This window comes from Paramormyrops kingsleyae, chromosome 4, assembly GCF_048594095.1.
Source record: "Paramormyrops kingsleyae isolate MSU_618 chromosome 4, PKINGS_0.4, whole genome shotgun sequence".
NCBI classification, from domain to species: Eukaryota; Metazoa; Chordata; class Actinopteri; order Osteoglossiformes; family Mormyridae; genus Paramormyrops; species Paramormyrops kingsleyae.
In genome coordinates this window covers 14861637-14875413 of record NC_132800.1, presented here as the reverse complement: position 1 = coordinate 14875413, position 13777 = coordinate 14861637, and the positions used below count along the sequence as shown (strand labels likewise).

Below are 13777 nucleotides of genomic sequence, written 5' to 3'. Positions count from 1 at the left end.
TGTACATATACAGGGGAGTGGAAAAGCCCCCCCCAATCAACATGATTACATTTCATTACATTTTAATCAGACAGAAAAACAGTCATTTTGCCTGTTTGTTCAGTTTGCTGAACCCAGTCACTTATTTTGTCTGACATACGTCACACTTCAGACAGAGTAAAAAGGGTTATACTGGTTAAAAAGCAGAGATTTTACCTTTTTGCCGCAGAGAAGCAGCAACATGTGACACTCTGATAAGGTAAAAATGATTCCTCCAGCACACAGTGAGCTATCCCAGCATGCACAGCGACACGGAGGAGTTATAATAAACATGGAACCCTGGGCAGAGGGGTTCAGTGAATGAGGAGGTGAAGCTGTACAGGAGGGTCAGTCCATCAGAGGAGACTCTGTAGAAGGACAGAGTACCAGCCGCCCAGTCCAGATACACTCCTACTGTGCGGGAGCCTGAGGGCTTTATGGGTATGACAGTCTGTTTATTATTGTGACAGACAGAGTAACCGTCAGGAGAGCAGTACAGCATCCATGACTTGTCATTGGCTCCAAGCCAACAGTCATCACTGTTTCCTTTCCTCCTGATTCCTTTATAAGTCACTCCTATCAGGGCGTCATCTCCACTCCACTCAGCCTCCCAGTAACAGTGACCAGTCAGACTCTCTCTGCACAGAACCTGGTCCCAGTAGTCAAATCTCTCTGGATGATCAGGATATGGCTGCTCTGCCCCCCATGTCACCTTCCTGTTCCCCTCTGACAGAGACAGGACTCTGTTTGCTGTGTTGGGGTCCAGCGTCAGCTGGCAGGAGTCTGTAGGCAAGAGGAAGAGCGATTAATCCCATCACGAAGCCCAGCATCTCCATCATTATCACTGTCACACCTCACACACTCACTAACACAGAACTCGCTCCAATACACACATTTTATTCCCAATATACTCATGTAGCTGCCCGAGTCTGCGGCGCTCCGGCTGCCCCCTGCACTGTGAGACACGCAGCGCTGAGAGACTCGCTGGGGACCGAACTGCACTTCAGCCTGCGCTCTATTATTCTGTACGATACATAAAATATTAAAACGAAGCAGGAATTCAAGTATGTGAAATACCTCAGGAAATGTCGGAAGCCCGCGCGACGCCGGCGGGAAGACGGGGCGAAATGTTGCGCGTGCTAAATTAATAGCCTTAATTACAGGTAAATAAAATTACAAACAGCATTAATCAAACGTTTTAAACTTGAAATTGTACCACAAAGAGTACCACTAGAAGTTAATTTGTCTTTATTTCAAAATAAGAACTTCCTTCAAACCACTTCGGACACATACCGCCCTCCAGCAGCGTTCAGCGCCGATTAGTGATGTGTCTGTCGCGAACGACCCGGTCAAAAGATCCGGATCATGACCAAGAGACATTTTTATAAAGCAAAACATCTCCGCGGATCAGCGCTCCGTGCTGCTCTGACTGTGACTGAAGTTTGTGTTAATGGCGTGTGAGCCGCGCGACCAATCACGTGAGTGCTGACGGTGTACAGGTACAGAGCACGAGGGAGGAAAAGGAGGAGAGAAAGAGGGAGTGTGGTGCGCGAATAATAGGCAAGATGAGTGATAGTTGGAAACCAAGCGGGATTTGGATGCATTTTAATAGCTATGATAACTCAAAGGCAAAATGCACAGTTTGCAAGATGAAGCTGTCATTTCGATCAGGATCCACAAACAACCTTCACAGACACTTAGGAACTGCGCATCCAACAGTTCGGATAGAAGGAAAAAGACTGGCTAGCGTGCCTGCTACTGCCAGAAGCCGGATCAGTCCGTCTAAGCTGAGGCACTTAGCCTTTCTGCCCCAAAGGAAATGTTAAAATGTTACACTGTTAGAAAGGTGATAGATAGTTGTTAAAGTGGATAGATACTAAAACTGTTGGATGATGGTGTTTTGCACATTGTAATTTCTTTATTGTAATTCGTTATTTATGTTATTTGACTGTAATTAATAGATCAAAGACAGAAACAGATTTTCCACTATATAATGTTCAATACACGTGTAGTACTGTTTGAGGTTTTTACATTTCATCTTTTTATACCGAACATGATGAAAAATTATGGTATTGAGAAAATCATAAGGTTTTAGTTCACATATCAATCATGCGTCATAACAGCGCTGAATCTGGCTGAGGCAGAAGTAATAAAATGAAGAGCCGTTTGGGAGCCGGAAGAGCCGGCTCTTCTTGGTGAGCTGAGCCAAATGATCCGACTCACTAAAAAGAGCCGAAATTCCCATCACTAGCGCAGACTGAGGAGACATTCAGGGTCACAGCCAGTTTGGGGAGATTACGGGTGCTGTCTTAGGACAATACTAACAAATTTCAAAACAGTACTACTACAGAAGTCCCCAGACTCCCATTGTTATTTAAGAAAATATGTTTAAACCCAAGAAAGAAAAGAAGAAGAAAAAACAAACACACATCACAATAATTATGTGAATGCTGTCATAAGTAGTATTAATGGTATTAAGCATAAAAACATGCAAACAAACTTACATTTCCGGATCCCTGGTCTGGTCCTGCACTCTCCACTGTGGTCCACACTATATCAAAAGCAGAATGACATAGTACTGCTGTATCCATTTATTTAATTGTTGTACTTTCTCCACATACATGAGTCTATAGGAGGAGCAGACACACATTCTGTACTCACTTCAGTTTCTCCAGTTTACAGCTGGGATCCTCCAGTAGAGCAGAGAGCAGCTTCACTCCTGAGTCTCCTGGGTGATTGTAGCTCAGGTCCAGCTCTCTCAGGTGTGAGGGGTTTGACCTCAGAGCTGAAGCCAGGGAAGAACAGCCTTCTTCTGTGACTCTACAGCCTGACAGCCTGCAGAGAGACAGAAAATATCTCACCAATAAATAAAAACACCTCACCACTATGAGTATTACTTTTAAGTAAATGTGACGACTTCAATAAAGATTTCAGTAATTACAAATAACACTGTGAAATACCCAGTAATATTGACCTCAGTATCTCCAGTGTACAGTGTGAATCCCCCAGTCCAGCAGAGAGCAGCTTCACCCCTGAATCCTGCAGGTCATTGTCACTCAGGTTCAGCTCTTTCAGCTGAGAGGAGTTTGATCTGAGAGCTGAAGCCAACACCTCACAGCATGTCTCTGTGAGTCTACAGCTGTCCAGCCTGGAAAAGGAAACGTGTTAAGATATAAATACATACACCACACACAGGTATATCAAATAAAAAATCAAAATAAACATTTTTAAGTACAATAAGACATGCAGCATTTAGCTGAAATATCAGTTATTTTGTTGATTCCTTGTCCTAGTCAGAAACACAAATAGTTTTTACTTGACTCTCCCCAGCCGAGACGAACCTGCATTTTAATGACCTTACAGGGTGAGTTACCCTGAGACTCTGTAATATATGCATAAGTATTTTTATAAAGCTCTGAGCAGCACTGGGGCTCAGTGATCAGCACTACAGCCAACCCAGGGGTTCTAGGGTTTTGGGTTCAGTTCCAGCCTCGGATGTGTGTAAGTGTACGTATTTATGTGGGATTTGAATGTCAAGAAGAGCTTAAGTTATTTTAATTATGTATTTTTATATGACTTTTGAATTGCTGACATTATAACTGAAATCCTTATTTTCTGTTTGCTGTATCTGAGAACCTGTAAAATTTCCAAAACACTAATCACACAATTACCAATCCTGTCAGATCGGGATGAAATAGTGAAACTTTATTCGTCCCCCTGGTAAAATAGTGCTGTCGCCTCTCTGATCTTGCTCTCTCTGACACACACATACTGTACAGGTCAGAGCTCAGGGTTGGCCAGCATCCAGCCCCCTGAAGCTGGGGGGTAAGGGCCTTGCTCAAGGGTCAAAAACCAGCATCACTCTGCCAGCCAGGTATTTAAACCGGTGACTTTCTGACCACAGACACAGAGTCCAAACCCACTGAACCACACGCCACACTAAGAATGTTAAAAAATATACAAATCCTGCAGTATCCAGAATGAAAAAAGATATAAAAGCAGTATCATGAATAACATCTGTACTTCTTTAGCAACAGACGTATGTAAGATCACTTACAGAGCTGTCCTAGATTTCTTGATCACAGGCAGCAGCCTCTGAAGACCTTCATCTGATCTGATGTATTTCTTCAGATCAAACACATCCAGCTCCATATCTGACATCAGTAACACAAAGGCCAGAGCTGACCACTGTGCAGGTGAGAGATCTGCTGCTGAAAGACTTCCTGAACTCAGGTATCTTTGTACTTCCTCTATTAGAGAATTGTCACCCAGTTCATTCAGACAATGGAACAGGTTGATGGTCCTTTCTGGAGATAAATTCTCCTGTATTTTCTCCTTGATGTACTGGGCCGTTTCCTTAATGTTATGTGAGCTGGGTCTAGTCTCTCCCAGTAGTTTTTGTAACAGAGTTCTTTTCTGGCCCAGTAGCCTTTGTAACAGAGTCTTACTGGAGTTTGTTGAGAGGCCAAGGAGGAAGCGGAGGTAGAGGTCCAAGTGTCCATTCATGCTCTTTAATGCCTGATCCACTGCAGCCTTCAGCAGGTTAGCTGATGAGTTTGACAGAAACACATATAAAGCAGCGAGATACTCCTGGATGCTCAGATGCACAAAGCAGTACACCTTCTCCTGATACAATCCATATTCCTCCTTAAAGACTTCTGTGCACACTCCAGAGTAAACTGAAGCTTCAGTGACATCAATGTTATTCCCTATCAGATCTTGCTCATAAAATATGAGATTGCCTTTCTCAAGGTTGTCAAAAGCCAGTTTACCAAGTTTCAAAAGGAATTCCTTGCTGTATTCCTTACGCTTGGTTTCATAGTTTTTCTTATACTTGTACTTTTTTAAACTCGCCTGAAAGATCAGGAAGTGTGTGTACATTTCAGTCAGAGTCCTTGGAATTTCTCCCTTGTCAGTCTCACTAAAAAGCCTTTCAAGGACAGTGGCTGAAATCCAGCAGAACACAGGTATGTGGCACATGATGAAGAGGCTCCTTGATGATTTCACATGTGTGATAATCCTGCTGGCCAGACCCTGATCACTAAATCTCTTCCTGAAATACTCCTCCTTCTGGGCATCACTGAACCCTCGTATCTCTGTCACCTGGTGGACACACTCAGGAGGTATCTGATTGGCTGCTGCTGGCCGGGAGGTTATCCAGAGGAGAGCGGATGGAAGCAGATTCCCATTAATGAGGTTAGTCAACAGCACATCCAGAGACGTTTTCCTCGTTACATCAAACCAGCTCTCATTGTTCTGAAAATCTAGAGGAAGGCGACATTCATCCAGACCATCAAAGATCAGCAAAACTTTGTACCTACACAGCTCAGTGGATTCAAGCGATTTCAGTTCTGGGACAAAGTGGTGAAGCAGACCAATCAGACTGTATTCATCCTTAATCAAATTCAGGTCCCGGAAAGGAAGAGCAAATATGAAGTGAATGTCCTGGTTTGCTTTTCCTTCTGTCCAGTCAAGAATAACTTTCTGCACAGAGACTGTTTTCCCGATACCTGCGACCCCTTTTGTGAGCACAGTTCTGATAGGTGTCACACGCCCATGTAAGGGTTTAAATATAGCATTTAACCTGACTGTAGTATCTTCTGTTACCCTTTTCTTGGATGCTGTTTCAATCTGTCTCACTTCATGTTCATCATTGACTCCTCCAGCTCCCCCTTCAGTTATGTAGAGTTCTGTATAAATCTCTTTGAGAAGTGTTGTCTGTCCTTCCTTAGCTTTCCCTTCAAATACACACTCAAATTTCTTCTTCAGATTACATTTGATTGTGCGCTGAAACTGCGACAAAAGATCGCCTGAAATAAAATGAGTACTTTTCAAAAAACATTTTTTACTCATTTAGGCCAAATTAAATCAAATTAAATAAATGATAAACTGAAATGTAATACACATTTTTTCATAAAACTCTTTTTCTGCAGTAAATCAAACACACACTGAATGAGGTACAGCTCTTACTCTTCTCCAGCATGTCAGCGAGATCATTTTGCTCCATGGTCCTCAGGATGTACAGTGTGATCTTCAGAGCTCCCTCTCTACCACAGGTCTTCTGCATCTGACCATCACTGTCCAGGTCATTGTCCTCCTCCAGCTGAGACTCAGAGCATTCTGGGTCATTCTGATCCAGGTACCTTTTGAATTTCATCAGCTCATCCTTCAGAAACTTTTGAGCTTTGTTCTCCAGTAGCTAAAATGAACAGTTATAATTTATTTATTATCACTCCTGGCACCGTATGTTTTTATTACTTCATTTGTGAATTATGCTGCGTTCCATTTCAACTTGTAACTTGGAAATTCTGAGTTTCTAGTGGGAAATTTCAACTGGAACGCCCCCTGAAGTCGGAATTCCAACTCATGAAGTCGGGGGAACCTACACAACCTCGACCTCAGAATTCAAAATGGCTGCACCCTTTATCAACAGATGTTAAGGCTGTAGATTTACAGTGTTTATAAGCAGTTATGTATTATTTGTGGCTCATTAAATTGATTGTACACACCACTTTCTGTTGCTATCCTTCAGAAACGTTTGAGCTTTTTTCTCCAGTAACTGAAATGAACAGTTACAGTTTAATTATTATCACTCCAGGCATCTTTTTATAACTTCATTTGTGAATTATGCTGCATTCCATTTCAACTTGAAACTTGGAAATTCAGAGTTCCTAGTGGGAAATATCAACTGAAGTCGGAATTTTGTATGTACTCTGAGCTAAATATAAGTGAATGAAGATGAAGGCCATTTAAACTGGGGCACATTAAATACAAAAAGATATCTGGCTAAGGAAGAAATCCTGCTTTTTGAAGCAGGTCCCTGGTTTTGCTAAACGGCTTTCCGACTTGCTGTACTGGAATGAGGTTAACTTGGGTGTGACGTCATTCTCAGCTCCGACTTCCGGCCTCCGAGGTAAATGGAACGCAGCATTAGTGTCACTCCCCGCTCCGTCCGCTCCCGATGTGTGCCACGCCCCCCTCATTACCGCGTGTGAATACCTGATTGTGATCACCTGTGTCCTGTTATGTCTGGCTAGTCTTTTGTATTTAGTTCGTGTCTCAGTTAGTTTCCCCAGATTCGTCATTGTATTGTCAAGTGCTGTTCCTTGTCTGCTAGTCCTGTCACCTAAATAAACCCCGTCTGTCCGTCGTTACGGCTCCGCTTGCCTGCTTGCCTGTTCGCCCACCGACGAACGTGACAGAATGACGGATCTCCCCAACGCACCTCAGGAGATTGCAGACCAGCGTCTCTATCTCCTTCAAGAGGTGCTATACTGGCTAAACCTGCCAGAGGTCCGTGAGGACCCTGGATTACAGGACCTAGCCAACCAAAGCGGGACCCTTCTCGAGGAGATAACCCCGCTCACGGCAGTGCGCGTACTAGCGGAAGTGCGCGAGAACCTCCGGCAGCTCGTCGATGGGGTGACGGAGAAGCGGCTCCAGCCGCTCGCCCTCTCTGAGGCAACCACGCCTCTACCAACTGGCCCCAGTCGGAGGAAAAAGAAGAGGCGCAAGGGGAAAGGGAGTCAGGAGGAAACCCCGACCGTTAAACTGGGGGCTTGCTCTCTTCTTTCAGCCTCTCTCCCCGCTGAATATCGGGAGGAACTCCTCCCGACACAGAAGCCAGCGGGGATCACAGCAGCCACTGCTAAGGTGCCTTTGCAGGCAGCTTCTCCCTTCCAGGGAATGCGGCTAGCCCTTAAAGGGGCCAGGACTGTCTGGCATGCGATTCCCCGGATCCCCAAGGCCCTTAAAGGGGCAGCGCCTGTACGCCCGGCGCCGATCCTGGCACCTATCACGGACCTGCCTGCTCCGGCTCTGCCCACGGCACCACCTGCTGCTGCTTCCGCCGCTCTGCCCGCGGCACCGGCTGCTGCAGCTGCCGCCGCTCTTTACGAGGCGCCCCCCGAGGCGCCCCCTGCTGGCCGCGTGATGGCGGCGCCAGCTGAGGCGCCCCCCTGCTGGCCGCGTGATGGCGGTGCCCACCGGGGTGCCCCCTGCTGGCCGGGAACTGAGGGTGCCCGCTGCAGCTCCGCCCGAGGGCTTGGCTTCGCCTCCGCCTGCAGCGGAGGAGGCCGCACAGCCGGTAGCGCCCCCTGCTGGCCGCACACCTGAGGTGCCTGCGGAGGCGTCCCCTGTTGGCCGCACATCCTCTCTGCCTGTCCTGTCCTGCCCGCGGCCCTGCCTGAGGCCGACTCTCTGCCCGCGGCCCTGCCTGAGGCCTGCAGCGGAGGAAGCCGCTCTGCCCGTGGCACCCCCTGCTGGCCAAATGACTGAGGCGCCTGCCGAGGCGCCCCCTACTGGCCACGGGAGGGCGGTGCCCGCCGAGGCGCCCCCTGCTGGCCGCACGCCCGAAGCGCCTGCCGATGCGCCCCCTACTGGCCTCACAGCCGAGGCGCCTGCCGAGGCGCCCCCTGCTGGCCACGGGAGGGCGGTGCCCGCCGAGGCGCCCCCTGCTGGCCACACGCACGAAGCGCCTGCCGAGGCGCCCCCTCCTGATCTGCCTGTCTTGCCTGTCCTGCCGGTGCCTGATCGGCCTGTCTCTTCCGTCCTGCCCGTCCAGCCCGGCTCGCCCGTCCTGGCCACGGCTCCGGCTGCACCGCCAGCGGCCACGCCCCCTGTCTTGCCCGAGCCTCCACCATCGGGGGTCTCCCTAATGACTCCTTTGCCCTTGCCCCGACAAGGCCGACGCCCCACAGGACCCCGCCTTTCAGTGTCCCGTAAGGGACGGGGACACAGGCGTCGGGCCCGGGTCCCGCCCGCCCTGCCCCCTGGCTCGCCCGTTCGGCCCCTGGCTGTGGCTCGGTGGCTGCCTGCAGGTCCTGCGCCTTGGGGTCGGCGGTCTCTGCCGGGTCCCCCCCTGGATCCTCGGTGCCGGTTCTCGGTCCCGCCTCCGGCTCCGCGTTGGCCGCCTCCGGGCCCCCCTGCTCCAGCTTGGCGTCGGACGGCGCCTTCCCCGGCTCCGGCTGCGCCTCCGCCTGCCGCGGCTTCCCCCTCCTGCCTGCCTGCACCGGTGTTCCCTCCTGCTCCCTCCATGTCCCCTCCGTCACTCCATCGTCCCGTTCCCTTGGCCCCTGGGTGGTCCCCTCCTGCTCCCTCTCGCCTGTGGCCCCTCCGGCCGCTGCCCGTCGCCCACCTGGGTTCCTTCGGGCTCCCCTGGTTCCTCCTCCCTTTCCCTCCGTCCCGCCTGTTTCTGCTCCTCGTCCCTCTGTGTCTCCTCCATTCCCTTCTGGTCCCTTTGTCCCTCCTGTCTTTGCTCCTCGTCTCTCGGTGTCTCCTTCGTTCACTACTGGCCCCTTCGTGTCGCCTGTGGGTGTTCCTGTTGTGTCTCCCTTTTCTGTCTGTCTGCCTTTCCGGTTCTTTGTCGTGTCCTGTCTTTCGTTTCGTCCTTGTTCTTGTTCTGTGTCTCGGTCTTGTCCCCTGTTCTTCGTTGATGGTTTTTGGTTTTGTCTTCCAGGTCCTGTTCCCCGGTCTCGTCTCGTCCGTCGCCTCCTCTCGGGCGCGCCCGGTGTGCGCGCCTTTGGGGGGGGGTTCTGTCACACTCCGCTCCGTCCGCTCCCGATGTGTGCCACGCCCCCCTCATTACCTCGTGTGAATACCCGATTGTGATCACCTGTGTCCTGTTATGTCTGGCTAGTCTTTTATATTTAGTTCGTGTCTCAGTTAGTTTCCCCAGATCCGTCATTGTATTGTCAAGTGCTGTTCCTTGTCTGCTAGTCCTGTCACCTAAATAAACCCCGTCTGTCTGTCGTTACGGCTCCGCTTGCCTGCTTGCCTGTTCGCCCACCGACGAATGTGACAATTAGTTGTAAATATCTTCTCTTTCACAGGACAAATTACTTACTGTATATCTGTAGAAGATATGTCAATTTAGATAAAATTTAAGAAAATATACTTAATAAATGCACACCTTGAAGATGGATGATAAGTCTCCTTTATGTGGATGTAAATTACATCTATTCACTCGGTCCCTGTGAATAAAACACAAATATCCAACCATTATATTTTTATTTAAATAGATGTAACTGCCATCCACATTCTGAGCTTATTTCATTAGGGCAGCTTCCTGACATCAGCTTGCTTATGACAGTATAAGAGAAGCAGTGACATGCGACAGCTTGAAAGAAGTCAGTCTTTACAGTAATCCTCATCCTTTTACCTCAGACGTGATTTATACAGAAGACAGACAAAACTTGTTTAAATTTTCAAAGACAATAGGATTTGCAAAAGTTTAAAAAAAAATTTAGTTTTTTTTCTTGTAGCTTGTGTTTGCCTGTATGTCTTTTGACTGAGAGTCCATTTTAAACAATGGTTAAATGTATATTCACCTTTGATCTGTAGGAAAACGTCCCTCTCTGAATAAGATTGGTGGGTCCATTGACATGTCACTCTTCATGGAAACACAGCTGGGTACAGGTGAGCCTGCTCTCTCCATCAGGACACTGTGGGCAGTGAGAGGAAAGATCCTCATTATATAAATATAATCCATATAATATGGACAGGGTCACATTAAATCATCAGCTGTTTAACCTTCTGCTCTGTCATCATGTACTTTGATACGCTGTGAAGCTCTTGATGCAAACATGCTTGTTTACATTTAGCTTTAATGTGAAATAAAGTATCTCATAAAATGGAGATCCCAATATGAAAGGTATAGTATCATTGTTACAGCCTTCGTTGCTAGACTTGTCTGTTGTTGCTTGATATTATATAAATGACCGAAACTATGAACTTCATTTTATCATATTCAGAAAATCACCTCGCGCCCCGAAGATGTGAAAAATTGAAGAATCAGCGCTAGGTGGCAGCAGAGGACGGCGTCCAGGGAGTACAATTAAATGTAAATTCTTGAAGGAAATTAAATTTCATAAATGTAATAACTGGTAAACATAAATCATCTACCCCACGGACCTGAATCAGTTAAGTCTCGAGGAAGTGAATTACGTTAAGACTGATTTCTCGGTCTTTCGAGACTGCTGGAACGTTTATTTTTTTATTACCGTGTGTAAAGCAGTACAAACACACAGGTTCTGTCTTACCTCTCAGTTCTCTTTGTTTTACACTCCACAGGGGGGGCCTTTCAGAAGCAGCTCCCTCCATTTTTGTGCCGATCTAGACCAGATGACTGAGGCTGGGGCCTCTATGAACACGAAAGGTAAATAGTGACATACATGCATAATATCTAGTAGCTACTTCATGCATCGGGTGCGGTCGCTATATATAGGAATTTGATTAAATTCTGGTTTGAGAAACAGCATATAGCATCCGCTCTAATATATATAGTATACTCCCAAATATAGCTTATTTCGTTATAAGTTTTATCTGTTGACTAAAATCTTACCTTGCAATACAGAATCTTATCCGCGTTTCTTAACAAACTGGAGAGTCCAGCATTAAAATACTTTTACTTTCATTTACAAACTGGAAATGCTGCGTATCAAACGCGGGAGCGGTCTACGCAGAAATGGACACGGACTCAGTGGCCCGGCGTAGGATTGTTGGGGATATTATCCATGCGACTTAATAACAAGTAACAATAAGAGAAAGGGGACAAGCTCCCGCCGCCACCTAATTCTGTCATGACGCACATTTTGCGTTATACTTGTACATATAAAACGCGGTTCTGCAGTGACACTTAAATCAATAATTGTTACACACATAAATCATTATCACACAGTCTTACTCATGGTTAACTATTCACATTTGTTGCCGCCCTACGGCTGCTTCAGGGACATTATATAACGCTTAACGTGAAAAGCTTATTGTGCTTTAATGTACCAAAACAGTGACAAATAATGACCAAATTTCTCACCAATATATCTGGTCATAATGATTTTCACCTTTTCTTTGCAGCCACTTCAGATTAATATTTTGTTAGTGCCACTAAAAGTCTTTGTTCGGAAAACACCCCAGTACTCAGATGATCCTAGGAAATGAAAGACATACCACTGTTATCTTTTTTGGTGGAAGTAGAGTAAATTATTATGCAGGCTGAGAGCAATTCCCAAACTTTTTCATATGACTGTATATATACACACAGTATTAATTATATATACATTATACATATATGCAAGAATATTACAACAATTGTAATAGTTATGTTATAAACATTCATCCAACAGCCACTTTCAAGGTTCACCTCTCGACAGTCAACTTAAAGACTATATATTACATATCTATTTTATTACCAGACCACCATCACAGCCTATGTAACATATATAGTGCAAATAAATACTTTTATAAGTACACAAAATCATCTGATCATTTAATCGTTGATTGTACTGACTACCACAAATGTCTAATGTGTTCAAGCTAAATCAGTAAATGCGGCATTTTGACTGGGAATGAAAATATTCAACAGAATATGAGTTGAGAAATCTTCAGGTCATTCACAGTCCTTATTCAATATTCAATTCAATTTATTTGTATAGAATGTTCCCACAATGTTACATTGTCTCAAAGCGCTTTACAGCATCACCACCCAAAGCCCCCAGTGAGCAGCCAGAGGTGACAGTGGCAAAGGAAAAACTCCTTAGAAGGAAGAAACCTTAGGAGGAACTGGACTCAGAGGGGGAGCCCATCAGGGAGGTGATGTGAGGCAAGTGGTGAAGCTGCTTCAGGTGGCAGGATGAACAGTGGTACAGCTGCATGGCATACAGGGAAGGCATCACAGACAGAAGGGCATACAGGGAAGGCATCACAGGCCGGAAGGGCGTACAGGGAAGGCATCACAGGCAGAAGGGCGTACAGGGAAGGCATCACAGGCAGGAGGGCGTACAGGGAAGGCATCACAGGCCGGAAGGGCGTACAGGGAAGGCATCACAGGCCGGAAGGGCGTACAGGGAAGGCATCACAGGCCGGAAGGGCGTACAGGGAAGGCATCACAGGCAGGAGGGCGTACAGGGAAGGCATCACAGGCAGGAGGGCGTACAGGGAAGGCATCACAGGCCGGAAGGGCGTACAGGGAAGGCATCACAGGCAGGAGGGCGTACAGGGAAGGCATCACAGGCAGGAGGGCGTACAGGGAAGGCATCACAGGCAGGAGGGCGTACAGGGAAGGCATCACAGGCAGGAGGGCGTACAGGGAAGGCATCACAGGCAGGAGGGCGTACAGGGAAGGCATCACAGGCAGGAGGGCGTACAGGGAAGGCATCACAGGCAGGAGGGCGTACAGGGAAGGCATCACAGGCAGGAGGGCGTACAGGGAAGGCATCACAGGCAGGAGGGCGTACAGGGAAGGCATCACAGGCAGGAGGGCGTACAGGGAAGGCATCACAGGCAGGAGGGCGTACAGGGAAGGCATCACAGGCAGGAGGGTGTACAGGGAAGGCATCACAGGCAGGAGGGCGTACAGGGAAGGCATCACAGGCCGGAAGGGCGTACAGGGAAGGCATCACAGACAGAAGGGCATACAGGGAAAGCATGACAGGCAGGAGGGCATACAGGGAAGGCATCACAGGCAGGAGGGCGTACAGGGAAGGCATCACAGGCAGAAGGGCGTACAGGGAAGGCATCACAGACAGAAGGGCGTACAGGGAAGGCATCACAGGCAGAAGGGCGTACAGGGAAGGCATCACAGGCAGAAGGACGTACAGGGAAGGCATCACAGGCAGGAGGGCGTACAGGGAAGGCATCACAGGCAGAAGGGCGTCGCAGGTAATGGAGATGTCGCAGGCAATGGGGTTGGCAAGATATCTTGAAAATTTGATTGACGCAGTGACTGACTACTCGGGAAACAGTATGCTACATAAAGTGCAAT

At 47.7% G+C, this 13777-nt stretch overlaps 2 protein-coding genes and 1 long non-coding RNA gene across 3 annotated transcripts in view; all 3 read right to left on the bottom strand.

Annotated features, from left to right (window-relative positions):
• The window catches only part of LOC140588997 (uncharacterized), a 134389-nt gene that overhangs the window by 75038 nt on the left and 45574 nt on the right, over positions 1-13777 (bottom strand). The window contains exons 13-14 of the mRNA XM_072711662.1: positions 2993-3166; positions 2680-2853 (exon numbers count right to left, since the gene is read on the bottom strand). Of these exons, the coding sequence (XP_072567763.1) occupies positions 2680-2853; positions 2993-3166 (348 nt within the window). The remainder of the gene's footprint in view (positions 1-2679; positions 2854-2992; positions 3167-13777) is intronic.
• LOC140588761 (stonustoxin subunit beta-like) lies at positions 44-1453 on the bottom strand. Its single transcript, XM_072710742.1, has 2 exons — positions 912-1453; positions 44-801 (listed from the first exon to the last, which is right to left on the bottom strand). Exons 1-2 carry the CDS (start codon positions 931-933, stop codon positions 269-271), a joined length of 555 nt encoding a protein of 184 aa, XP_072566843.1. The 5' UTR covers positions 934-1453; the 3' UTR covers positions 44-268.
• LOC111836235 (uncharacterized) lies at positions 10346-11417 on the bottom strand. The gene is made up of 3 exons (XR_011989945.1): positions 11360-11417; positions 11058-11158; positions 10346-10460 (listed from the first exon to the last, which is right to left on the bottom strand). It is a non-coding gene; the product is annotated as an uncharacterized lncRNA (long non-coding RNA).